Source organism: Delphinapterus leucas, chromosome 20 (genome assembly GCF_059928025.1).
Source record: "Delphinapterus leucas isolate spDelLeu-1000000601 "Yukka" chromosome 20, BTC_Dleu_Yukka2, whole genome shotgun sequence".
NCBI classification, from domain to species: domain Eukaryota; kingdom Metazoa; phylum Chordata; class Mammalia; order Artiodactyla; family Monodontidae; genus Delphinapterus; species Delphinapterus leucas.
Window position 1 is genome coordinate 7,220,097 of NC_143148.1, and position 27,403 is coordinate 7,247,499.

At 53.8% G+C, this 27,403-nt stretch overlaps 1 protein-coding gene across 4 annotated transcripts; it reads right to left on the reverse strand.

Moving 5' to 3' along the window:
* Positions 1-8,785: 8,785 nt before the first annotated feature.
* MED25 (mediator complex subunit 25) lies at positions 8,786-27,127 on the reverse strand. 4 transcript variants are annotated; one of them, XM_030761188.2, is made up of 18 exons: positions 26,859-27,127; positions 26,718-26,763; positions 26,368-26,492; positions 19,720-19,818; positions 19,205-19,325; positions 18,787-18,949; positions 18,526-18,656; positions 18,194-18,281; positions 17,904-18,097; positions 17,341-17,469; positions 16,834-16,919; positions 16,699-16,756; positions 16,500-16,607; positions 14,108-14,296; positions 13,708-13,779; positions 13,362-13,580; positions 12,925-13,060; positions 8,786-10,598 (listed from the first exon to the last, which is right to left on the reverse strand). In XM_030761188.2, the coding sequence occupies exons 1-18, from the start codon at positions 27,110-27,112 to the stop codon at positions 10,354-10,356; spliced, it is 2,463 nt and encodes an 820-aa protein (XP_030617048.2). In that variant the 5' UTR covers positions 27,113-27,127; the 3' UTR covers positions 8,786-10,353. The 4 variants fall into 4 exon arrangements, with proteins under 4 accessions (XP_030617048.2, XP_022440741.2, XP_089758663.1 ...); XM_022585033.2 differs by having other exon boundaries at positions 12,925-13,108; XM_022585034.2 differs by lacking the exon at positions 8,786-10,598 and adding an exon at positions 12,341-12,472 and having other exon boundaries at positions 12,925-13,108.
* Between the last annotated feature and the right edge of the window lie 276 nt (positions 27,128-27,403).

Below are 27,403 nucleotides of genomic sequence, written 5' to 3' on the forward strand. Positions count from 1 at the left end.
GGCAGGGAAGAGACTATGGCAATAATCCAGGTGAGAGGCACAGGTGGGCTGGATCGCAGGCAGGGTGGCCGCAGTAGAAGTGGTCACTTTCACAATTTATTTTCAAGCTGGAGCCGAAAGGACTTGTGCAGAGAGTGAATGAAAGAGAGGGGTGAAGAGATGCCAAGGTTTTTGCTTGTACAGAAGTGTCATTTTGTGAAAGGGAAATGACTATGGGAGGAGAGGGTGGGAGTGGGGGGGGGAGATGGAAATATCACTTGTTTCTATGAGGTACATTTAAGATGTTGACTGAACAATTTGGATAGGGGAGTCTGGAGATATAATTTCGGGAGCCTTCAGTGTTGGAATTGATGAGAATGAATGAGAGATCACGAGGAGGTGTGTGCGGACAAAGACTGGGACACTCCATCCCTTTAGAGGTCAGATCTATGAGGGGCAATTAGCAAATGAGAGGACAGACGCATGAAATTTGAGGAGAAGCCCCAGGCAAGGTCATATTTCTCATCCTTGCTTGCCTGACCCACTAAGCTGCTTGCCCAAGGGTTTCCCAGGGCTGATGGTGCCCCAACCTGAGCCCCAAATCTGGCCTGGATTGTGGCCAAATAGGGAACCGGTGCTCACTGGACCCAGACTGCAAGTTTGATATCAACAGTTACCTCCAGAGCCCTGACAATGTCAGGACACCCCGCCGCTGGCAGCAGGAAGGAGAAAGAACTGTAGGGACAGAAGCCTCCTTCTCTTCCTTAATCTCCCTAAATCCTCAGTTCTCACCATTCTTAGCGGTCCAAGCCATTGTGATCTCTTGCCTAGGTAACAGCCTCCTAATTCTTGCCACCTTGACTCTCATTCCGCTGATCAAAACACTCCAATGGCTTCCCAATGCCCTTAGAATTAAATACAAACTCTTTCTCTAAAGCCCTGCATGCTGGGACCCCTACTGCTCTCTTCAGGCTGATCTCTTCTGTGCCCTTTCTGTCCTCCACCTAGTTGATGCCTTCCCATCCCTCAGATCCCATCAGGACACATGTGTTGGTATGAATTCCTAGGATTGTCTAAGCATGGAGAAAGGGGTGCCAGGATACACTCCAGCATGAGCAAAATGGCAACATGTCAGAATGTGAAATGAAAACACAGGCTGAAATTCTATTAGTAATATTACAGTACAGCTCTCTGAAACCATCTAGCTTACCCAATTTGCCAGTTTGCAAGCCACTGTTCATTTATCTGTAAAACCTACCCAGCCTAGCTGGCTACTATTATGACAAAGCAATTCTGCTCCCATCTGTTAAGCTGTACACTTCCTGAGGAGTAGCTGCTACCAAACCTGTTTATGCCAGCTATGCTTAAGTTAATAACTTAACCCTATCAGATAAATGAAATATTAATGCAAGAGAGTTGTTTGTATGCAAAGCAGGTTGCCTGCATTGGAAAGAATAAAAGTGAGCTACTTAAAAAAAAATAAAATGCTGCCAAATTAGATGCAAGCAAAGCAACCGTAAATGATTAAACGGAAAAGCTCATAAAAACCTAGGAAGGTCCAGCCTTCAGTTTGCTTGATAAGTGTCTTTAGGTTCTCAAGTCACTTTTTTAAAAAAATAAATTTATTTATTTTTGGCTGCGTTGGGTCTTCATTGCAGTGCATGGGCTTTCTCTAGCTGCGGCGAGCGGGGGCTACTCTTCGTTGCATTGCGCAGGCTTCTCATTGTGGTGGCTTCTCTTGTTGCAGAGCTCGGGCTCTAGGCACGCGGGCGCAGTAGTTGTGGTGCACGGGCTTAGTTGCTCCGCGGCATATAGGATCTTCCTGGACCAGGGATCGAACCCTTGTCCCCTGCATTGGCAGGTGGATTCTTAACCACTGCACCACCAGGGAAGTCCCTCTCAGGTCAGTTTTTAAAAAGAACTGGAAATGATAAATGACTTTGTGGTTTATGGGTGCAGTTTATACAAGCATGTGACGTTGTATGAGAACTGGGAGACGTATACTTAAAGAAAAGGTCTTGGGTACTTCCCTGGTGGCACAGTGGTTAAGAATCTGCCTGCCAATGCAGGGGACACGGGTTCGATCCCTGGTCCGGGAAGATGCCACATGCCACGGAGCAACTAAGCCCATGTGCCACAACTACTAAAGCCCGCGCGCTCTAGGGCCCGTGTGCCGCAACTACTGAGCCTGCGTGCTGCAACTACTGAAGCCCACGCACCTAGAGCCTGTGCTCCGCAACAAGAGAAGCCACCGCAATGAGAAGCCCGCACACCTCAACGAAGAGTAGCCCCCACTGGCCGCAACTAGAGAAAGCCCACACACAGCAACGAAGACCCAGTGCAGCGAAAAAACAACAACAAAAAGGTCTTGGTTCTACATAGAGGGAAGAGATGAATGTCTTTCTAAAATGTTCTTGATGAAAATAAAACATTTAAAGTGTTTAGACGTTCATTAATGCTATCTGCCATATTTTTCTAACTCCCCACTGGCCCAGCAATTGAAAGGATTGCACTTCCTGACCCCACTACATTTGAGTGGGGCCATGTAATTAATTCTGGCTAACGAGGTATGGGCAAAAATGACACATGTGAATTCAGTCTGGAGCATTTAATTACTGGTGCCAGACCAGAGCACTCTATGCCTTTCCCATGCCACTGGGCAATGTTTAAGATCTCTCAGCATGGGCTCCAAGCTGATCCTCCATGTAGCGAGAGTGAGAATATCCACCTTTTCTATTTCAAGCCACTGCAGTTTGGGGGTTGTTTGTTATTGCAGCATAACCCAGCCTATCCTGACATAGAAATGTCCTTTTCAAATAATCCTGTTTAACCAATCTGATTGCTTTTACTGAAAGGGCAAGCTAGGAGTACAAATAGATGTGTATGTGGCATAGACAAGGACATGAAGACAACATGGACAAATAACACTTTATACTACAAAGTGGGAGTAAGGTGATCTCTACCTTGAAGTTTCTCTTTTGTTTTTGCAATTACAAAATAGTGTTCTTAAAAAAAAAAGGGTCTGCCTAATACATACTCTTCAAGCTCTATACATTCTTCCTTAAGCTTTCTCATCATGATTTGTAATTATTTGTGTCTCCCACATTTGACTGGGAGCTTCTTAAGGACAAAGACCATGTCTGGCGTATTCACAGCTATATTCCAAGAACCCAGCACACAGCTCTCTGGGTCTAAGTGTACAACCCCCTAGAACACCCTCCACACCTCTAGAGAGGTTATGTAATGTGTTTACTCTCCCGTTTCCCCTTCCGGGGCGCACCAGGAAGTCACCTGTCCCAGCTTTCCCTGCAGTAGGAGGGGAAGATTGAGTTCTCACCTGTGGGAGCGTATGCATGAGCATCATGACGTCACGAGCGAGCGTCACTTCCGGTCCCAGGCCGGTAAGAGCCAGTGTTCGCTCCCCGTGCCCTTGCTCTATTGCTCTTTCCAGTGTTGGAGACTAAGGAAGGTTTGGTTATTGGATGGAAGCAGCAGGACCCCCGAGTCACTGTTGGAGAAGAGCCACCAGAGGGAACAGCCTGACCCAGGCTATCATGGTGGGGCAGTCGGAGGGAGGTAAACCCTCCGTTAAACCAGTGAGATTTAAGAATTTGTTAACATAACATAGTCTGATCTGACCACACACACACACACACACACACACACACACACACACACACACGGCTCTTTAATCCTATTTGTCAACCCACCACATGTGCTCTGTAGTCTGTAGCCTCCAGGCCTTCATCTACACTGTCCCCTCTACCTACTGTGCCCTTCCCTTTAGTTGTACCTATCAAAGGATGACCCATAATAGCATGTACTTTTCATTAAGCATGAAACTGGGAGTTCTCATTTAATTCCCACAAGGACCCTTCAAGGTTGGCTTATGAGAGCCTCAACTTACAGATATGAGAGAACAGGGTCTGCAAGGTGAGCTCCCTGATTTCTTCCTGCCAACTACAGGAAGGCAGGGACCACACCTTTTCCCTGCCACAGCCCTAACCCCTACCAGGCATCCAGTAAATATTTCCCAAACAAATGAACTGCAAATTTTCGACCTCCAATGTCAACTGGCCCCTGCTTCCTGCCTGGTATTGTATAAAGTTCCTTGATTACCTCCTAGAGTTTGGTTGATCCTCAGCCATACACACCAGAGTGGGTCAGAATGGTTGTTAGAGCTGGTGCCAGCCTGTATCACTTAATTTAAAAACATATCATTCTTGGAGGGACTTCCCTGGCGGTCCAGTGGTTAAGACTCTGCATTTCCACTGCAGGGGGCGTGGGTTCTATCCCTGGTCAGGGAATTAAGATCCCACAAGCCACGCAGTGAGGCCAAAAAAATAAAATTAAAAATATATCACTCTTGGAAAAGCAATAATAATAAACATGTCTTAGACACTGCTAAGCACTTCATGTCTGAGCTCACCGAAGACTTACACACCAGGCCATGAGGGTGACAATCTTATTATCCCATTCTACAGATAGGGAAACCAAGGACCAGTAAGGCAGGAGCCTGAGGTCACAGGCCAAGGAGAGGCAGAGAGAGATCACAAGCCCAGGTTTGTTCTTTTTTTTTTTTAAAGATTTTTTGGATGTGGACCATTTTAAAAGTCTTTATTGAATTTGTTACAATATTGCTTCTGTTTTATGTTTTGGTTTTTTGGCTGTGAGGCATGTGGGATCTTAGCTCCCCGACCAGGGATCAAACCTGCACTACCTGTATTGGAAGGCAAAGTCTTAACCACTGGACTGCCAGGAAAGTCCCCCAGGTTCGTTCTTAATCTCAGCAGAAGCCCTTGGTCCCTAGTTGGTGGAAAAAATGAGGGGCATTAGGCGTGAACACCTTAACTTTCTGTCGCTCCTGCCCAAGGCCCACCCAGGGCCATCAACTAGGGGCTGGGACCCTCCCGTCCTCGTCACTGGGACACCTCTCATGTCTGCCTCTCAGCCACCACCTACCCCCGCAACATGCACTGTTCCAAACGCTCCCAGATTGGAAAAACCCGGACCTCACCCACCTCTAAGCCCAGAGGCCTTTCTCCTCACCTTCAGAGGCAAGGTGCCTTGAGATGGCCATGTCCTGCCCAGCCTCTTCCAGTACAGTATGATCCACACTGGTTAATTGGCAAGATACGAGTTGGTACAATCACTGATGTGCCAGATATTTTTTGGAGGGAGTAATTGGGCAGTTCTGTTGCAGTTTAAAATGGGCACCCCACTAAAAAATAAAAATAAAATGGGCACCCCAAAAGGTCAGAAACATTCTACATGGCCAACAATAGGGGACTGATTTGAGAAAGCTGTGGTATTCCAAGGGGGAATACCATGCGGCCATGAAAACGGACAGAGGGGGACTTGCCTGGTGGTCCAGTGGTTGACTCCTCACTTCCAATGCAGTGGGCGTGGGTTCGATCACTGATCGGGGAACTATGATCCCACATGCCGTAGGGCATGGCCAAATGAAAGGGACAGAGGGCTTTTTGGCCCGGGTATAACCTGCAAGATACGCTGTCAGATGAAAAGGGTAATCTACAGAATAAAGCAGACTAAGTTCTAGAGCTCTTCTGTAGAACGAAGTGCCCATAATTCCTGACACTCTATTGTGTGCTTAAATTTAAGAGGACAAATCTGTTAAGTGTCCTTACTACCCACCCCCCACAAACACACACAAAACAAAGGGACACAAGGAAACTTCTGGAGGTGATGGATGCCGACTACCTTAACTGTAGTGATGCTTTCATGAGGGTATGCATATATCCAAACTCAATCATACCTCAATAAAGCTGTTTACAAAAATATAAAGCAGGCTGCCACTGGAGAAAAGAGCCAGAAAATGAATATACTTCTCTGTTTGCTTCTACCTGCTCGTTCAGATCTCTGAAAGAATACACAAGAAATTGGTTACTGGTCTCCAGAGGGGGCTGGGAGAGACCATGCATTGGGTTGATTTTGGAGCCTCTAAAAGTGTGAACCATAGAAGGTTTTTTTATGCAAAAAATAAGTTCAATCTTTAAAACGGCAAATAAACAGAACTGGCATACTCCTCAATTTTGAAATTTTCCAGCTGGGACTGTATCACACAGGAATCCCTGCACAAATGAGGGGTTAAAGATGTATGTATATGCTGATTCTCTGCGGCATTTTTGATAATAGTGGAAAACTACACAGTTACCCAAAGACAGCCCCCGTGACCCCCGCCTCCTGGTATTATAATCCTTGTATTACCCTCTCAGCCTCAGTGTGGGCTGGACCTAGCAATAGCTGTAATGAACAGAATACGGCAAAAGCGATAGGCCATCACTTCCACCATTGAGTTACGAAAAGACTGTGGGTTCCATCTTGGGTGCCCTATGAAGAGGCCCACATGGCGAGAAACCAAGGGAGACCTCCAGCCAAGAGCAAGCAAGGAACTGAGGCTCTGTGTCCAGGCACCTGCAAGGAACCAGATCTGGCCAGCAGACATGTGAGTGACCTTGGAAGTGGGGCTTCCCCCAGTGGAGCCTTCAGATGAGGCCACAGCCCCAGCCCACTTGACAGCAACCTTGAGAGACCTTGGGCCAGAGGCCCGAGCTAAGCTGGGCCTGGATTCCTGACCCAGAGCAACTGCAGGACAATAAACGCTTATTGTTTTAAGCCACTGAGTGATGGGGTTTGTTACATATCAACAGACAGACAGCTTATGCCGCCGGGATGGTCTGTGGGATTGGAATTTGTCCACTTAATGGACTAGGGAAAGCAACCATTTAATAACAGGACATAAAGCCTCATGTAACGAATGATGTGGACAAATGGTCATGACTCAAGTGAAAGAAAAGCAAGATAAAGAACATATAGAAACTGACCTCATTTACATAAAACATTTAAGAAACTATAAACGTGTCTACAACCACATGCATGTAAACCCAACACCAAACTGACGTATCTGCCCCTGGGGAGGATGCTGCTTCGCTCAGTGTTTGGGGTGAGAGGGGAGAATAAGATGTGAAAGGGTACTTCACTTTTTATTCTACACATTTCAGTGGTTTTTCACCTTTATGAAACTAGAATCCTGTGTATCGCAATAAATTTTTAAGGTTAACTTTTTAAAAACCCAAGATGGTGGGAAAATATGTATTAGTGAGTATTGTGTACCTTGAAACAAATATACCTTTTTTAGAAGGTGTCGTTTTTCTCATAAATTTTCTTTATAGAGGTAGTAGGTGGGCATGCTCTCACCCAAGACAGGTTTCTAACCATTAATGTGTCGGTGTTTTTTTGTTTGGTTTTTTTTTCAGTTATGTTCTGCCACTTTTGCCAGATCTGTTCCTGTGGAAGAATTCTCAATTCCCAGTCTTGCTTCCAGCTCTAAATGCATGGTCCAAAAGCAAATTGGTCAAAAATGAAATGTTTCCAACCAGTCACTCATCCAATTACAACCTTCATGGATGCCCTGGTGGTACTGACAAACAGGCATGCATTTTTAGAAGCAGTTTTGCCCTCTAAGAGCGCGTTCTGGCCAGTGATAACAACGATGGCTAATAGCAGCTCTCCTGAGGGGAGGGCTGTGCTGAGCCCGCCAGGTACTCAATCCTACGAGGAAGTCACTACTTGCCATGTGGGGAGACTGAGGCTCACAGAGGGGTGGGGACCTGCCCAAAGCCACACAGCTCATTGGTTCAGGACCTGGAGTCTAAACACTGAGGTGCTAAGGTTTGCACCATTTCTTCTACACTTCAGCAGCTTTATAACAGTACCTCGTGCTCAGAGAAAAATGTTCCAGAAAGATTTGCTCTATTCGTTTTGGCCGGTTCTCGGGGGTACTTTAAAGGCTGTTGTCTACACCCCGGCTGTGAAGTGTGGAGGTGAGTCCTCCGTGTCTAGACCTCCACTCTCCGGGCCCACCCGTAACCAAGGGCTTTCTTCTGCCTCACCCTGTGTATGATATCCACCCATGATGACACTGTGACAGTCCCTTTGGTTCCTCTAATTGGGTGCTGAGGTCAAGAGGGCCTCATAGGCCCACAACGGCCAAACCAGTGACTGGAAACATTTCTTTGTCTGATCAATTTGTCCCAGATGGACTCGAGCCTGTGTTTCCCTGCAGGGCAACGTCCACCCTGGTGGGAATGGCACGGGCTGCTCCCCGCTAGTCTTCTTTCCTTTTAGCGGCTTTGGACACAGTCGATCCCTCTCTCCTCAGAAACTCGGCTTCCAGAACACACGTGCCTGCCTGCTCCTCCTGTCTCCCGGCCCCCACCCAACTCTCACACGTGGGTCCTTCTCTGGCCTCTGTCCTTTGTCCTCGCGTCTTCTTCTTCCAGAGGTCACAAAATGGCGGCCCGGTGGCCTCGTGAGACCCACCAGCGGATTTTGTTTGGTCCTCACAGTGTTTTTTGGTTTTAATTTGAATGCAGTTAGGCGGGGCAAGCACTCCCCAAGTTCGCCACAGTCCCCATCAATCCTTGTCGTCTTACACCCGTCCGCGTCACACATTTCCATCACCTGCCTGGTCCCTGGAGCCATCTGAGTTTTCAGAAACCCCTGCTATGCACGCTGCCTGGGAAACCTCACCCGCTTTTCCCTCCTTCGACCGCCACTGGGATCTCCTGCTCCATCTCTCATCTGCGTCAGAATCGCCGAGGGAGCTTGTTCCAAATGCCGATGCCCAGCCTCCCTCCCGCCCCCGGATGGATTTGCTTCGACAGTTCTAGATGGTTCTAGATGGTTCTAGGGCAGGGATCGTAAACTCAAATGCCGGCAGGAGCCAGGTGGGCCACATAAATGAGTGCACTTGCCAGGTATAAGAAAAGTCGACGGCCAGAAATATAATCAAATGGAATCTTTACTGAACTCTGGTGAATGCATGGAACATAATACAAACATGTGTGATACTGGAGTTTATATTTCAAATCCAAAATTGAAAAAATACAAATTGAAAAATAGAAATATTTAATTACTAAAATTTTTTTTCTCTGTCGTAACTCTTCTGCTCCCTGACTTGAAGCAGGGAGGCCGACATCATCCTTGCCGCCCCCAGATGTCAACGTCAGGCCTTGGATGTCATGGTGGGATGGGTGGTTGAGAATTCAACCTGGACTCCTGAAGCTGGGAGCGATATTGAACTTGACTCAGTTTTGTAACGGAAAACGGCTGTTCACAAGTGTGGCCGCTTCCAAACGCAGAGATTCAGGACAACTACTGGAGAGTGGTGTAGGACTGTCATCTTCCGATGGAACCCACTTAGGACAGCAGCTTATTGCCCTGTAGTTCGTTCAATAACTACTATTTGCGGTCTGCATTCACACGATCGACATTAACCAACAAAGGCAAAGTGGACAGTGTTAGTTTTCATCAAGTCTGGATGTGGAGAGCCCTTGGGGGAATTTGGTCTTTAACCCCACGAGTTGGGTGAACGTGGTCTGGGCCATGTCTTTCGTTTCTGGAAACCAACTGCAGCAACGAAAGGGAGTCAGAATATTCCCTGCCAACGACTTCCCCATTTTTGCCAGGACTGGGTGAACACGATCATACATTCAAGTAGCTGTTTGTGTATGTCCTTGCAGAGAAAAGAGAGTGTTCAGAAGGGTTGGAACCTCGATCAAAAGTCTCTGACTGACCTTCTCAGGGGAACCAAGGTGTGGCTTCTGCCTCATCTGAAATGAACCAAGTGTATGGACTGCAACGGTTCAGACTGCTTCCACACATCCTGTGACAACCAGGTCACAGAGCTTCTATAAAACACATTGGGTCAAGTTCATCGCCAGCCTGCCCGTGGTTAAGGTACACGAGCCTGTCACGGACGTCGTGTCCTGTGTTCCGTTGACTTTCTTAGTAAGGTCAGTGCCTGGTGATTGATGCAACGATCTGAGTCCTCAGATCAAGGCGTCCCCTGTCGGTCCCGTGTGACACTGATCGTTTGATCACTACCACGGTCTGTAGCTGTGCTCAGGCATTTTGACCAGTCTCCGTGAAACTGTGCATTTCTCTCAACACACAGAAAACAGGTCACTTCCCAGTGTCGGGCCTGCCTTGGCACCGTGTCACAGGTTTCTTCGGTCACATCGAGATTCTCCACACCACAAATAAATAAAGCTAACTGGGTGGTAACAGTTCATGAGCAGCGATAGAAAAGGCCACGATTGATTTGACTCATTCAAGCAACCGGACTTGTCAGTCTTCGGATTTCTCTTCACCTCCCCATGGGATGCAGACGCCTGCTAGACTTAAAGGATGGTCCAGACAGACATGAGTTTCTGTTCGGGAGGCGTCATTTCTGCTCCCTTATAAACTCGCTGTCGGTAGGCTGGAATGCCCAGGTGACTCTTTTCACGTGATTCCGGAACCGTGCGTGGCAGCCGTGCCACTGCTCCCGTCCGCTTCCCAAAACCAGCCCTACTGACACTTGAGGCCCTTCTTCAGTTCATTGAGTATTGCATCTCGCGTCTGCTCTGTGTACTGGTCGAAGCTCTTACTGTGCTTGGATTCATAGTGACGCCTCAGGTTGTATTCTTTCAACACAGACACGATTTTTTTGCATATTAAGCACGTAGGCATGCTCTTCACCTCCACAAAGAAATAGGCTCGCTCCCATTTCTCTCGAAACACGTGGCCCTCTCGTTCTCTCTTTCGTTTTGCCACTTTTGGTAGAGACATGGGTACAAGAAAGATTTCACTGTCTCCGAACGCTACCACAGGAACAACAACAGTGCAAGCCCCGTGCCAAAGGCAACAGCCTCCTGCCTCGTGGTAGGGGAGTCAAGAGGGAGTGGTGGGGACTGTGGCGAACCAGAGAGCACACGCCCCATGGAAAGGGGCAGCTCCAGCCCGTTGTTTGCTAGGCAGAAGGGCGGGCCCAGGGGTGCCAGATCTTCTGACTTGTCAAGAGAATCCAAGACTGCAGATTTTGTGTGTGTGTGTGTTTGTGTGTGTGTGTGTGTGCGTGTGTGTGAATTATCCTGATTTTTACAACTAACTTGTTAGGGAAAAAAATGCCACATATGCAAACACAGGGAAGGCCAAACAAAACTCATCTGTAGAGTGGCCCACGGGCCACCAGATTGCAACCTCTCTCCTGGGACGGGGCCCGGGAATCTGATGTTAACCGGCATCTCAAACAATGCAGATGCTGGTGGTCCAGCCGTGGACCACGCTCTGAGCAACACTGCTCTAGGGTCTGACAACGGACAACTAATTTTCTGCCCCCAGGCCAGAGCACCCCTGTGCTCCAGCCACGTGTCTGTATCCAGCCGTCCCCTGGACGTCTCTCTAAGGACGACCTGAGGCCCCTTGCCTCATTACATCCCAAACCTGTACATCCTCCTTACATTCCTGCTGGGTTTCCCATCACCAGGATGGCTCCACTGTCCACCCTGTCCAAAGCCCTGGAAGGTAGGTCTCTGCCTGGGACCTGGATGGAGCCTGCCCTCTCCACATGAGACCTCATCCATTCTGGTGTCTTCAACCACCAAACATATACTGTCGCTAAGGACACACATCCTGAGCTCCCAACACGGCCTTGGTCACTTGGATGTCCCTGGACCATCACACTCACTACTGGCTCCTTCTCCCAGCTCCCTGCCTCAGGGAGGCCCACTGTCTACCACACACCCAGGCCAGGCCCTGGGCACCGCCCTCAACCCCGCCCGTACACCCCCAGCTTTCTTCGCACAGCACACTAGTCTCTAGCCTCACCCCTCCTGCCCCCCGACTCGGCCCAGCCCCTCCTCTGGCCTCTCCTCTCCCCAGGGAAACTGCCCCAGACCCCTACCTGCCTTCCGTCCTGCCCCATCACATCCCATAGCCCAGAGGGGGCTTTCTGAGAGCCAGCCGACCCAGGCCTGGCCCCTGCTCGTGGCCTCCTGCAGCTCTTCTGCATCCCCTGGACAAGCCTCCAGCTGCTTGGTTTGGAATCTGAGCCCCGTCCCAGCCTGGCGCTTGCCCACCTCTCTAGGCCCCCCTCCCTTATGCTCGTGCTCCAGAAGGATGAACTCGCTCCTCTGACCACCCCAAGCTTCCTCCTGCCCCCACACGTTCATTTCTGTGGTCTCCACACCTAGACCGCCAGCGCCTGCCTTCCCAGCCTCCCTGACTCCTGCTTCTCACAGATGCTGCCAAGCCCAGCTGGCTCAGAGGCCTCCTCCGGGCCCACCTGGTACCCTCTCTAGCTCCACGAGTGCACGTGGTCCTGGGGGCCCTGCCTGCTGCCTCCACATCTCCCTGGAGCCAGGCTGCACCAGACTGCCTGACTCGCCGCCAAGGCCCTGGCCTCACCACCCCGGGGCCTCAGGGACGTCTGCTGAAGCGAGAACAAGGACAGAGGTGTCTCCCCCCGTCTCCTCCTGCCCAGTCCTGGGGGATGTCAGTGACGGGAGCCGGGGCGTGTGTTAAAAGGAACTTTATTGGGTGTCGGGGGTTCAGATGAGGTCCATGAGGATGTCGTCCTCCATGACGCTGGGCTGCAGGCCCGGCTGGGGGACCGGGCCCCGGGGACCCCCGCTGAGCAGCATCTGACCTGGGGGGCAGTGGGGAAGGGACTGCATCTCCCAGTAGTCCCTGGGGCCCTGGAGGGCCCTGGACCTGCTTCCTCCCTCCTCCTCTGGGAGCCCAAGGCACTGAGTGGTCTAGGAAGACCTGGGGGGACCCACAGAGACGCCTTCTGACGCCGTGTGACCACAGATAGTCTGTTTCCCGTTAAGCCTTTGGGAGCCCATCCCCCAACATACCTCTCTGGCCCTAAGACTACGTTTCCCAGCAACCCCAGGAAGACACGCAGGAGGGGAATGGTGGGGAGAGCTCCTGCCTCCTTGGTCCCCCAGGAGCCCTTAGAGCCCCAAGAGCCACGGGGGACCCGCTATTCTTCAATCCCAGAACTTTACTTCCCAGAAGTCACTGGTCTTGGGGCTCCGGTCCAGGGGCTGTTGGGATCCTCAGTCCAGGACCCTGGCCGCCCCCGAACCCCCTTACCTGGCAGTGGAGCCCTTGGGGGAAGCTGTGCAGGCCAAGACTGGGCCGGCGGCGGCGGGTGCAGGAGCGGAGGCCCCAGCTGGGGCTGCCCCAGGCCCTGGTGCGGTGGGGGCAGCAGTGCAGGGGCCCCTGGTGGCTGCAGGTGGTGGAGGGAGGCCTGAGGCGGGGGCACCCCAGTCTGGGGCTGGGAGAACAAGGAAAGCAGCTCAGAGGGCCCTGGTGGGGAGCCCCCACCTCCCCCAGCCCCTCGGGTAGCTTCTGGTCTTTCTTCCAAGGAATCTTATCAGAAGCCCACGTAAGACACATGGGGAGGAGCCAGGCGGGCCGCCAGTCACACCCTCCGATCAAACCAACCTCCCGCCTCCAAGATGAGAGGAATCAAACTGTCAAGGCCCAGGACCCACAGCTCCCATCTGCCCCCCGCCCCCAAATCTCACCGGTGGTGGGTTGAGGAGGAGGCTCCGCAGTTGGGGGTTGGCCCCGGGGTTCTGGGGCCGAAGGATGGGTCCGGGAGGGGGCGGGCCGGGGGCCGCTCCGGGAGGGCCTTGTGGGGCGCCCGGGGGCGCCTGGGCAGCACCCTGGGGCTGTGGCTGCCCCGCGGCCGTAGAGGCCCCCACGGTACCCTGTGGCTGGGGCTGCGGCGGGCGGAGCTGGAGCTGACGGGAAGAGACGGGGGTGAGGGCAGAGCCCCCAGACACCTTGACCTCTGCGGTGGGGTCAGAATCACAGCCTCCTCTGGGGCCGCCCCCGCCCGGGCCCTGACCCCACTGGCCCTGTCCTCACCAGGTTCTGCGAGGGCCTTGCCTGGTCCTCCAGAATGGGGCCCAGCCCCGGGGGTGCCTGCTGTGCCCCCATCTGTGTGGGGAGAGAGGGAGCAGATCAGTGGCTGGCGGGGCGTCCCCATGTCGGGGAGGGTCTGCGCCCGAGAGGGAACCTGTCAGGAGCTGGGGACCTTTTCTGCAGCGGGTGGGCAGGTCTGGGAGGTAAACCTTACGTTCCCAGGTCCCCAAGAGGGGGCTGTGTCTTGGAGATCCGATAAGAACACTAAAAAAGGAGAGCAATGGTGCATGGCAACATGGGGACGGGACTGAACTTGGCAGGAGTAAGTGCCCAGCGCTGGAGCCCCAGGAGGGCCCTGCGGGGTCTGGCCGTGAGCTCTGGGGCCGGGAGCCGCGGCGCTCACCCCACGCTGCTGCTCCAGCTTCTGTTGCTGGACCTGCTTGTGGTTGGTGATGACCTGCCGGATGCCGTTAACGAAGCCGCTCTGGTCGTAGGGGATGAGGCCCATGAAGATCTTCTTCTTGGACGAGTACAGGAGCATGAGCACGCGCACCTCGCAGGGGGCCGTGTGTGGGAAGTGCACGCAGCCCGCCTGTTGGAGAGGATCGCAACTGGTCACACCCTGGAGAAGGAGGCCTCCCACCCTTCCGGGTTTCCGATGGTTCTAGAGGCCCCACAGGCCGGGAGTGGCAAGCTTCCTGCTCTGAAAGGTGGAGGAGACTCAAGGTTTGGCTTGAGGCTGCTCCAGAGAGCTGGGTGCCCAAAGGAACAGGGCGAGGCTGGGCACCTGTTCACTTGGGCACTTGCTGACCACCGGGCAGGAGAGCAGAGAGGAAGTCCCCCCAACTTTGCCACACCGCGGGAGGCTGGGAGGGCTCACGGCTGAGAGGGAGGGGCTTCAACAGAGAGCTGACACTGGAATCATGTGATCAAAGGTGGTGGCGGATACGTGACTGACTGGGAATCCAAGAGGCCCTTGGGGGCGCCACACCCTCCCAGCCTCAGTACCCACAGTGAGAACCGCGGGTAGCAGCGCTAACACCACAGGGGATGTGACTCCGGGATGTGACGACACACATCAGGCAGCCTGCCCATGGCTGGACGCACGGAAGTACCCGGAAAACATTAGCGAATGTCAGGTAAGGCCGTAATACGCAGGGTATTCAGGAGGTGGGCTCTTGGGGGAGGAGGGGCTGATAAGACTGAGGTCCCCCCTGTAGAACCTTGGCCAAGTAAGCCTTGCTTTCTCACGTGAGGCAGACCCTGCTAGTTGTCTACCATCTGCCCTTCTCCCCTGGGTAGAGAACCCCGATTCCGTTTGGGTAGCAACATGTCTGGGTCCCAGTGCACTCATGGGTGCCTCCTATGCAGCCAGGGGTGGCCCAGTGGCCTGGGTCTGGCCCAGGACGTGAAGGGAAGCCTGCCCACGAGTGTGGGAAAGTGCTTTCCTAAAGAAAGGGAAATACACGGCTGATGCCACGCCTCCTTCCTGCCTTCCAACATCAAGTCAAACAAGAGTCCTCGAGCTTCGAAAGCCATCTTACAACCACTAGAGAGAAGCCAAGAGAACCCCAGAGATCCTGGCCCTGATGTCATGGGGCTACATAACTAACCCCGAGAGCTGCTCACCTCTGGATGTCCTGTTACGTGTCACAAATGAATGCCTGCTTGTACAATGCTCGCTTTGGGGACATACCTCTCAGAACCCAGCTGCCATGCTTTGAAGAAGCCCAAGCCAAACGGGGAGGCCACACGTGGGCACCCGGATGGCCAGGTCCAGCTGAACCCCACTGACCGCACCATGTGAGTGGGCCATCTTGCACCTCCAGCCCAGGTGAGCTTTCAGATGACCACAGTCTCAGCCGCCACCTGACAGTAACCCCCACAAGAGTCCCCAAGCAAGACCAGCCCCGCTGAGCCCAGCTGACACACACGGGACTAGGAGAAAGCGTGAACTGTTGTTGTAAGCCTCCACCCCAATCACCTATCTGCTCTAAAAACTCTGCTGGTTGGGTATATTGCTATCTGCAGTTGGAGGTATTCCCAACTCTCAGGATCACCTTTGTAGAACTTTCCTGAGGATTCCATGAGGTAATCCACCAAAAGTCCCCTCTCCTAGAAAAGTGCCAGGTCCACAGGATGTACTCATTAACTGGTTCTGCTCTATTTAGAGAGCCTCCCTCAGTGTTAGGAGTTGAACTGTATCCTGCAAAAAGACATGCTGAAGTGCCAAACCCCAGCACCTGTCAATGTGACCTTACTTGGAAATAGGGTGTTTGCAGATGTAACAAGTTAGGATGAGATCATTAAAGCAGACCCCAGTCCAATGACTGGTGTCCTCGTAAGACAACAGAGACACACACAGAGGGAAGAAACACACAGAGGGAAGACAGCCATGTGACAACGGAAACAGAGACTGGAGTTTTGCTGCCTAAAGCCAACCCCGCCGGGGGCTACCAGCTGTAGGAGGCAAGGAAGGGTCTTCCCCTAGAGGCTTCAGAGAGTACGGCCCTGCTGACACCCTGATTTCATTCAGACTCCTCTTTTCCGGAAGTGCGAGAGAATACATTTCTGTCATTCTTGGCCCCAGGAAGCCAGCCCAGCAAACCCCCGTCAGAGCCAAGGGTTTTAACATGGAACGGACCTCAATCTGGTGCTTGTTGTAATTATAAAAACAAAAGCTAAGGCTGAGGAACCCGAGGTCACAAAGGCAGCCCCACCATCAAAAGTGGCTCCCTTGGGCCCACAAGGATGGGGAGTGGCCACCTGCCCCCCCACCCGCCCACCCCACTCACAAAGCCGTTGCCCATGATGCGGTAGAGGCCTTTGAGGGAGTCCAGGTCCTTGTTGGTGAAGTGGAACTGGACCATCCTTGAGTTCCGGAACAAAGGGCCCAGGGTGGTCTGCGGGAGACACTGACGTGAGCCAGCGAGCGGAGCAGGGGCATGAGGACGGGGCGGGAGGGGTGGGCGGCTGTCCTCTCCCGCCGCTCACCAGCAGCTGCTGCGGGATGAGCTGCATGATCAGCTTCTGAGGCCACTGCTCTGTTTTCCTGGGGCGACAACGGAAGGGCCGTCAGGGAGTGCACACCCCAGCTCGCCGCCCACCCCAGCCCCAGCAGGCACCTACAGGTTCTCGCCGTGATTCACGTAGACCTGACAGGGCAGTGACCGAGTTAGCTTGGTGTTGGCATCCACGGAGGCAGGTTTGGGCTTCTGAGGGGAAGAAGGGCATGTCACAGTGAGAAAGGCCCTGAGCCTCCACCCCCTTGGCCTCTCCTGCCCTACCCTGGGAGCCCCGAAACTCAGGACCCCCACCCCAGTTTAAGTCCCACAAGCCCTGGGACCCTCCGCCAGACCATCAATCCCGCAATCCTCTAGCTTTCAAATTCCACAAACGCTGGGGCTCCTCCTCTTGCCCCCGAATCCCACAGCCCTCTGTCCCCTGGATGCTACCATCCCCCGGATCTTCCTTGGACCGAGAATCCAAGACCTCTCTCCTCTCTTAATCCTGAATTCCGGGCTATAAATCCCACGTGTCCTTGGGACCATCCTCAGGACTACAAGTCCCACGACCCCATGGGGGCCCCGGCCTAACCCCGCACCCCACCAGGCCTGGCCCTATGGATCCACTCACCTCCTGCCACTCGAGGACCCCGCTCCAGGCCAGGAGTTTGTTGGAGACTGACTGCTGCCCGCCGAGGGCCGGGGCCCCGAGCTGGGCCGGAGAAGGGCCACTCACCCCGCCTGGGGCCACGGTGCCCGCCTGACAGAGGGGAGGAAGGAGGGCCATGGGGCAGGGTCAGACCATCTTCTGGGGGGGAGTGTCCTGAGACAGGGACAAACCAACAAGCAGAACGGGACGGAGGTCCCTTCCTCTGCACCCCCAGGCCCAGAACACCACTGGGCCATGCCTGGGACCATAAATGCTCTAACCCTGTAGGATTCAAAGACTCTCAAGGCCCTGATGTCTTGCACTCCCGGGAGCCCTCGGGCTCCTGAGAACAGTCTTCACCCACCCGGAACCACAAACCCCATGATTCTGCCCCCGGACCCTGTAGTCTCAGTGTTGCCTATAGCACAAGCTCCATGAGCCCCTGAGGACGCCGAACAACAAGACCCCCGTGCCCTTGGGCCTCCTCAGAAAGGCCAACTGCTCCTCCCCTGCACTGTGTTAGCAGCCAGGAGGCAGGTACCTACCATGGATGGTGCCCCTGGCTGTGCAGGGGGGGCCAGGCCCGGGCCAGAGGCCACAGTGGAGACCAGGCTGGGCTGGGAAGCAGGAGGTGGCTTGGGGGCGCCGGGGGGCCCTGGGGGCAGCGGGGGGGCCTGGGCCTGGCTGTAGGGGGGACCGACTCCCGGAGCGGCTTGCTGAAGGGGGCTGATGGGCGAGACTGCGGGAGAGACCAAGGGAAGCGGTGGGGGCAGGTGTGTGGCGAGTGGCCCGGCTGCCCCCACCCCGCCCTGCCACATCCCCGCCCAAGACTCACAGCGAGGGCCCAGCCCAGCCTTCTGGTTCTTGGCGGCCTCCACTGCGTTCTGGGCAGCGACCTGGGCTGCACTCAGGTTCCCAGGGACCTGGCGGTAGAGGGCAGGGGCTGGTGAGGACCACCCTCCCCAGCCCCAATATCGCAGGAGCTCGTGACTCCCATCACCCCACAGGGAGGGACATGATTCCCCAGCCCTAAAAGTTCTACTCTCCAGGTGTCTCAAGGGAGACGCCCATCACCCCCAAGGCCCAACATCCAGCTAGGTCTCTCCCAAGGGGCCAGGGCTCCCTCAAGGCCCCAGGAGCGTGTCCCTTCCCCGGTGATGTTCGCACCTGGTACTGCTGGGGGACAGGGGGCAGAGGCTGCTGGGGGGCTGCTGAGAGCGTGGCCCCCGAGGGTGGTGCTGGAGGCAGGGGCACAGGCTGCTTCGGCTGCAGGGGGCCGGGGGCCGAGCCACCTCCGACTGAGAGCCAAGGATGGGTGATCGAGCCCCACGAGAAGGGGATTGAGAGACGGGAAGAAAATCCAAGTCAGAAGAAGCCGGGGAGGACGCCCCTCCCACCCCCGTCCCCCCAGCAGCACCCGGGCCTCACCTGGCAGCACAAGCCCCCGCACGAGCACCATGTGCCGCGGGTCCTGGCTCACGTCTGCTGGCGGCTGCAGCGGCTCCAGCATGGCCGGGGGAGCTGCCTTCTCGAACAGAAGCCGCAAGGCAGGCAGCTTCCGGGGAGACACGATGGAGAAGTAGATTCCTCGCTACAGGAGAGGAGACAAGCAGTGAGGACAAAGCCACCAGGCCAAGCCCTGGCTGTCACACCTGCTGGGCCCTAAAACCAAATCCCATCGGGCTTTGGGACAGGAGACCCCAAGACCTGTATTAGCTGCCCCAGAGAATTCTGGGGCATAGTTCTTCCCACAGGAGCCAGCAGAGCTGGCCACGGGGTCTGTGGCGATCCTGTGGCCCAAGGCAGCAGGCCCCAGCCCTCCTCCCTCAGACCCAGGAGCCCTCACCTCCCCAATCTTCTGCACGAGGGTCTCCGTCGTGCACCCAGAGTATGTGGTGCTCTCGACAGCAGGCAGCAGGTACGGGGGCGAGTTACAGATAAGGAGGCAGACTCGGTGTGTCTGGCCGCTGCCGAGGACAAGGAAAGATGTGGAGCGCGTGGCAACAGGGGCCCTGAGAAAAGACCCAGAGCCGGCACCAGCAGAGGTGCAAGTCCTCCGGCCCACAGGAAGTCAGGAGTCAGGCCCCTATTTCACAGCTGAGAGCACTGAGGCCCGGAAGATGCCCGGCAAGCAGGGCAGGCAGGAAGCAGACCCAGAGCTGGCTCCCCTTTGATGAGGACACCGAGACTGGGCACGGGCCAGGCGTCCTCATAACACCGTCTGGACACCGCCTGCTTCCCAGCCCCGTGTCCAGCACGCAGAGCCCACCCACCTCCCCACAGTGAGGCCGGGGGTGGAGCCCCACGACAGGCAAAGCAGGCTACGTGCCCGGCGGACAGAGACCGGCGTGGGCCACTCACATCTGCTCCCGCATCTTCCTGAAGTCATCGAACAGCTGCAGGGCTGTGCTGAGGCCTTCCGCGATGAGGCTGCAGCTCTCGCCACCCCCGCCCATGAACCTGCAGGGGGCCAGGCGGTCAGCCCCTGGGGGGCCCTGCGGCTCCAGCCCCCAGCCCCTGGGCCACCCTGGAAGGGCCCGAACCTGTGCCATCCCTCCTTATAGACTGTGCACCTTGGGACGGGGACACTGCCGAGTTTCCTGCTCTATCCCCAGTGCTGGCGCGAGGACAGGGGACATTTGTCATCTCCTGCAAGGCAGTCCCTCTGGCAAGAGCCCCCATCAGAGGATGGAACAGAGAAAGGGCCCAGGACTCTAAGCCCAGGATCCTGTGCTGTGTCCCAGTCCCTGTGCACCTTGCCCTCTCTGGGCCATCTGCCCTGGCCTCACCCGAGCTTCCCAGCCTGGTGCAGGGGCCTCCTCTGTCTTCCCACAGTGTTATGGGTTGAATTGGGTCCCCCAAAACAGGTATGCTTAAGTCCTAGCCCTCCACCACACCTTAGGATGTGACCTGGTTTGGAAACAGAGTCTTTACAGAGGTAAACAGGCTACAATGAGGTCCTTAGGGTGGCCTTAATCCAATATGACCGGTGTCCTTATAAGAAGAGGGACTCGGGACACAGAGACAGACACACTCAGAAGAAAGGCAATGTGGATGTGACGAGACACAGGGAGAATGCCACGTGGAGATCAGAATGTCACTGCCACAGGGCAAGGAACGTCTGGGGCGACCAGAAGGTGGAAGAGGCAAGGAAGGAACCCTCCCCTAAAGTTCCAGAGGGAGCACGGCCCTGTCCCCCCCGATCTCAGACTCCTGGACCAGAACTGCGAGACAATAACCTTCTGTTGCTGTAAGCCACCTTGTTTCTAGTACTGTTACAGCAGCCCCAGGAAACAACTACACACAGATCTGGGTTTCTCCCCCAGCTGATCTACAGAGGGGTCCCCAGTGTCTGTCCCCGTGTGGCCTGTGGCAGGCCTCTGCTAGACTGCAGCTGTTGTCACCATGATTCTTCGGGTCATGTGGTCACAAGGCTGAACCTTTGCCGCAGGGGACATCTGTGCAGACTAGGACCCACTCTGGGAGCCCTAAGGGCCCTGTTGCTCTGAACCGTGGCCCCTGTGTCTGTGTCGGCACCTGTCTCCCCGACAAGGCAGGGACGGGGTCTCTGACCTCCCTTGTCGCCAGCCTCACCGACCCCACCCCACCAAGCCTGGCACAAGGGAGGCCTTGGGAACTGTGTGTTACATAAACAAATGGCTTCAAATCCAACCCTGGCCATCAAGGCCAGAATAGAGCCAAGCCCTCAGCTGGGCATCTGGGGCCCTTTCCACCTTCCACTCCATCCTCTCTGGGTGCAAGTCCTCCAGAGCTTCTTGGGTGTCCCTGGACTCCGTGATCAACCACGCACCCAGGCCTCTGCCTGTGCTGTCCACCCCAAGACCATGTACCACTGCCCCTTCTGGCACAGGTAGAAACCCTGCTTACCTAACCAGACACCCAGCCCAGTGTCATCCTCCTCCAGGAAGCCTTCCTCACCTGCCACCTGATCTCAGGGCCCACCCTCGATCACATCACGTGTCCCCCAATACTGCGAATGTCAAGCTTCCTTCCACAGCCCACCTCCCCTCCAGATGGTGCAGCCCTCAGTAAGGGAGACCCAGTGGTCTGAGCCAGCTCTAAAAGTACACACAGAGTCTCGGGAAATGCCTGCTGAGTAAGTGAGCCACCGAAGCATGACCCCTCTGTGCCCTACCTGAATGCTTTCCCGGTGTAGACTCCTGCCCTCTGCTCCCACTCTCAGGGTGCTCAGGCCACACCACTGTTCCTCCCCACGACCCACTGCCCAGCCATCCTCTTCCTCACCACCGAGACTCCGGTTTGCACAGGAATTTGAATGGCACAGAGTTGGGGGAGACCCCGATAAATGAACCAACTCTGGATCCACCCTACTGCCAGCTTCCTGTGCTGGAAGAAATCAAGCCATCTTCATGGCTGGGGCTAAGGAGACAGGGGTGAGGGCGCAGGGGGAGAGACAGGAAGCAACTGCTTCAAGCATTCGGGGTCTCCTTTTAGGGTGATGAAAATGTTCCAGAACTAAACAGAGAAGGTGGCTGCACAACATTTTGAATGTACTAAACGTCACTGAATTGTTCACTTTAAAATAACTGCCTGTTGGGCTTCCCTGGTGGCACAGTGGTTAAGCATCCGCCTGCCAATGCAGGGGACATGGGTTCGAGCCCTGGTCCGGGAAGATCCCACAGGCCGCGAAGCAACTAAGCCCGTGCACCACAAATACTGAGCCTGCGCTCTAGAGCCCGCGAGCCCCAACTACTGAAGCCTGCGCGCCTAGAGCCCGTGCTCCACAACAAGAGAAGCCACTGCAGTGAGAATCCCGCGCACCGCAACAGAGAGTAGCCCCCGCTCGCTGCAACTAAAGAAAGCTGGCGCGCAGCAATGAAGACCCAACGCAGCAAAAAATAAATCAATATTTAAAAATAAATAAAATAAAAGGACTGTGTGTTACGTGAATTTCACCTCAATTTCTAAAAAAAATAATTTACAAGGGAAAGTGCGATTGACCACTTTGAGATCCCAAAGCTGGCTTTTTTTCTTATTGAACAGTAAGCATAAGCCATCTTTTACCAACTCAGAGAGAGACACGTAACAAATATTTTGTCCAAGAAATGAGAAAAACTCAAAAATGGGCAGTGGGAGAGGGAATTCCCTGGCAGTCCAGTGGTTAGGACCCCACGCTCTCACTGCCGAGGGCCCAGGTTCCATCCCTGGTCGGGGAACTAAGATCCCACAAGCTGTGTGGCACGGCCAAAAAAAAAAAAAAATGGGGAATGGGAGAAAGCATGACCAGTTGCAAAACATGTTTTAAATATCATAAAGTTTCAAATAAACCCCTCAAGTAATAAACATAAAGTAAAAATAAAATGATTCCTCATCCTCATGCCTCTGCCCCCAATTGTTCCGCCCGATGTCACACCACTGAGTCCTCACCACCCACTTTCATGGGCTAACAGGCCCCGGGAGCCCCCCAGAGGGACTGAAGGAACATGAACAGCAGCCAGCTCTGACCAGGGACTTCCTACTGCCAGACCCCTGCCCAGCCCATCACCCCAGGGAAACACTGGCTCCAAGAGGGCGAGAACTTTGCCTGCCTCATACCCCCTGACTCCTCGGTGCCTGGAACAATTTGCCCCACAAACATCTGTTGAATGAATGAAGGCACAGATGAATGAATGAATGCACAAACGCACTGTCACAACGCTATGGGGAAGACACTTGGGCTATTTTCCTTCTACCCTATCCTTTTTTTTTTTTTTAATCTTTTTTTATTATTATTAATTTATTTATTGGCTGCAATCGGTCTTCGTTGCTGCGTGTAGGCTTTCTCTAGTTGCGGCAAGTGGGGGCTACTCTTTGTTGCGGTGCGCGGGCTTCTCGTTGCAGTGGCTTCTCTTGTGGAGCACAGGCTCTAGGCACACAGGCTTCAGTAGTTGTGGCGCACGGGCTTAGCTGCTCCGTGCCACGTGGGATCTTCCCGGACCAGGGCTTGAACTCATGTCCCCTGCGTTGGCAGGCGGATTCTTAACCACCGAGCCACCAAGGAAGTCCCTACCCTAGCTTTTCTGATGCTGGGTCACTAGCTGTAGGGGAGAGGGCCAACCACCCCTCTTGTCAGAAAGGAAAATGTAACATCAGAAATGAACCTCTCCAAAGCAAGGACATTTCAAAAATCACACTGCCGGGCTTCCCTGGTGGCGCAGTGGTTGAGAGTCCGCCTGCCGATGCTGGGGACACGGGTTCGTGTCCCTGTCCAGGAAGATCCCACATGCTGCGGAGCGGCTGGGCCCGTGAGCCATGGCCGCTGAGCCTGCGCGTCTGGAGCCTGTGCTCCACAACGGGAGAGGCCACAACAGTGAGAGGTCCGCGTACCGCAAAAAAGAAAAACGAAAAAAAAAAAAATCACACTGCCTGCTTTGTTCCATAAGTGATGGATGTTCCAGGAAAAGATAAGATTTCTCCAAGCGTGAACAAAACTTGCTGACTTTCTTCGTGATCTCTGTTACAGAATGGCCCTGAATGCCACAGAAACTGAATTTAGATAGTTACATAGGACTTGATAAAACAGTGACAACTGTGACTATTAAATAATGGCTTAAAATGTTTATCAGCTGATTGGGAGGATTCTGGTGAGCATACAGCACACAAAGCTTTTTTATTTGGTTATAGGTACAGTGTATTCTAGGTTGGTTAAAGGGGAGGGTGAATATGGGATGAAAGTATTCAGAAAGCATTTCCCTCTTATCTTCCCAGTGCCCTTGACATTTTTAAATAAGGGGGTTTAACTGCTTTCCCTGACACCCACCAGAAGGTTTGGTTTCCTGGTAATTATCTTCCCCACAGCTTTCACTCGTTCATTTATTCAGCAAAGGTCTCCTAAGGCCTCTTGGGTCCCAGGCCCCAGCTGGAAGCAAACAGCAGGAGAAACACCAAGTCCTGGACATTCACAGTCCAGAGGTGTGAAGCTGTGACAGGGAAACACCTGGGAGCAATGGGGTCAGAGGAGAGAGCAACTGGTTGCTTGCCAGAATCAGGGAAAGGACATTTGAGTCGGGTCTTGATGTTTATATAGGAGTTTACCAGGGGGGAAACCAGATTATGAAGCGCATTCTGGGCATTCATTCATTTACTCACTTGTTCAACAAAGTTTTCCTTAGGCCTCCTTTGTGCCAGGCCCTGTGCTGGGTGCTAGAGACTTGAGGAACATCAGACTTGGACTTGGGCCTCAAGGAGCCCCCCATTCAACATTATTCAAGTCTTACCACAATCTAGTCCAAAGGTTCTTAAATGGGGTGGATTCTGCCCCCAAGGAGATATCTGACAACGTCTGGAGACATTTTTGTTTGTCAGACTGGGGGAGGGAAGTAGCCACTGGCATCTGGGGGGTAGGGGCCGGAGATGCTACTGAACACCTTACAATGTATAGTACGGCCCCCCAATAACGAAGAATCATTCGGCCCAAAGGGTCAACAGTGCTGACACTGAGAAACCCTGCTCTACCCTGACCATGAATTCTAAAGACCATGAGGGGGAAACTTAAGAGTCAACTTTGCAGTGAACATGCAGCACCCAGTCCAGCGCATACAGCCTGGAACAAAGCAGGTGTTCAACAAACATTTGCTGCAGGGACGTACAAAGGTAACAGCGAACTGGTGTTATTTAATGAACTCTGACCAGATCCTGAGCTGAACACAGTATGAAAATCAGGTCCTGTGATCCTCCCAAGAGTGCTGAGACGTGGACTACCATCATCCATCTGCAATCCAAGAAACCAAAACACGAAACAACAGCAAAAGCTTAGATAGCACTTAATACGTGTCAGGCACTGTTTTAAAGAGGCATCAACTCGTTTAATTCACAAAGTATCCCTACAAAGTCACGGTAACCATGTCTCCAATGATCCTCGTCTCCTAGTATTCACGCCCCCTCAGACACTGGACAGGACTGACTCATGTACTAAACAGAATGTGATAGAAGAGATGGTGTGTGACTTCCAAGATTTGATCATAAAAAGCTCTGTGGTTTCCTCTTTGCTCTTTCTGTTGGATTGCTCAGGCGGAGGAAAGCCAGCTGTTGGAGGACACTCAAGCAGCCCCACGGCTAACATCTGGCAAGGAATCGAGGCCTCTAGCCAATAGCCATAGGGTGAGCCACCCTGTAAATGGACCCTCCGGTCGCAATCAAACTGTTGGATGACTGCAGCCCGAAGTCATGGTAACTGCAATCCCACAAGAGACCCTGAGCTAGAACAACCCATCGAAGCCACCCCTGAACTCCTTACGTACAGAAACCACATGAGATAATAAATGTCTGTTGTCTTAGGCCGGTTGTGTTTTTTTTTTTTTTTGGCCGCGCCTCCAGGCATGTGGGATCTTAGTTCCCAACCAGATATCAACCTGTACCCCCTGCAGGGGCAGTGTGGAGTCCCAACCACTGGGCTGCCAGGGAAGTCCCAAGCTGCTAAGTTTTAATCTGTTACCCAACAGTGAATAAGTAACACGATATCTATAAGTACTACTAACCTTCCCGTTTTAGAGACAAATTATATTAGACACAGGGGACAGAGAGTTCTGTTGTGGCAGAGCCACGCTGTGGCCCCAGTCTGTCTGCACCTGCAAGAGCCTGCAATGTGAACTATCACAGTTCACTCCAAAGCACAGAGGCCTAGCTTATCTTGGCCTAGCCCCACCCCTCTTGCACTCAGGCTTCAATGCCTCCATCTGAAAATGGAGAACTAGAGTAGAAATGAGAAGCAACAGGCAGAAAAGGGAGGAATCACACGTGGGTGCTGGAGTTCCACAGGCCTCCTTGACTGGGAAGTTCTTTCTACTTCCGAGCCAGACAGCAACATCAGCTAAGCACACAGAACCGACCACAGAAGTGACTTAGGGATAAAGCCACAATCCCCATCACAATCCTTTTCAGCCAACTAATGTGAGGGGATGGATCCTGCAGCTCAAATCCAAGCCACCATTCCTCCGCGGTCCGTCACAGGGTCCCCCAACCCTTCCCAAAGCCCAGAAAAGAGCTCACTTAATGCCATCGAGCCAGGTGACAAACTCATAGGCGCTGCTGGTGGGAGCGTGACATTGTACGTAGGACTCTGGGGCGCAGTCCACCGTGTTGAACACCACGAGGCTGTACTGGGTCCCCCCATACTGGAAGGGGAGGACAGAAAAATTTTTTATCTGGGACCCCAGCTCCCTTTTCCCTCAGGGGAGTTGGGGCTCCCAGCTCCCCGTCCCTTAGACCCAGGAGTCCAGACCCCAGCCCCTCCCACCTCAGACCCAGGAGTCCAGGTCCCCGCCCCCTCCTCTCTCAGACCCAGGAGTCCGGATTCCCAGCTTCCCTCTTCCCTCAAACTCAGGAGTCCCAAGACTCACGTCTCCCCCGAAGTCCGTCTCGGCAGGAGGACCACCATTAAAATACCTGTGAAGGTCGGAGGTGAAAGGTCGGGGTGAGGCAAAAGACTGTGGAAAACTAAAGTCGGAGGGCGGGGTTGGAGTCGCGGAAACGGCACTCACTCGATGGCCGGGAGCAGGTAGTGCTTGCGGAGCCCCTCGAAGTAGGGCCCCAGGTTGGCCGTGCCCTCAATTACAAACACCACGTCAGCTACGAGGCCCCCGGCGCGGGCCGGGCCCTCCGACCCGGGGACCATGCCCCGCGCCGCAGCCGTCACCGCCGCCGTAGCCACTGCGGGATGAGCGGAAATGCGCTTGCGCTGCACGCGCAGCCGCGCCGGACGGCCTTGCGTCGCTGTTGACGCTCTAGTGGCCATGTTTGTGCGGGGCACCCAGGGCTGGTGGGTTTATCTCCATCCTCCTTCGCACCCAGTGTGTGCAAGACTCAAAAAGGACCTAGCGAACCCCTTCGGGGGCCTGATGAGGAAGACTGAATTATTGGCAGAACTGTCGAGAGCGAAATATATTGAAAGCGGTGCGTCAGCCGCCATTTTTGAGCGGGGCGACGATTCCGACACTAGTTTCAATGGGAGGGTCTGGAGACCTGGTTGCTACGCAACGCGTACGCTGCCCTTGTTTTCTAAAAGAGAGATTAGGTTTCTAGTTAA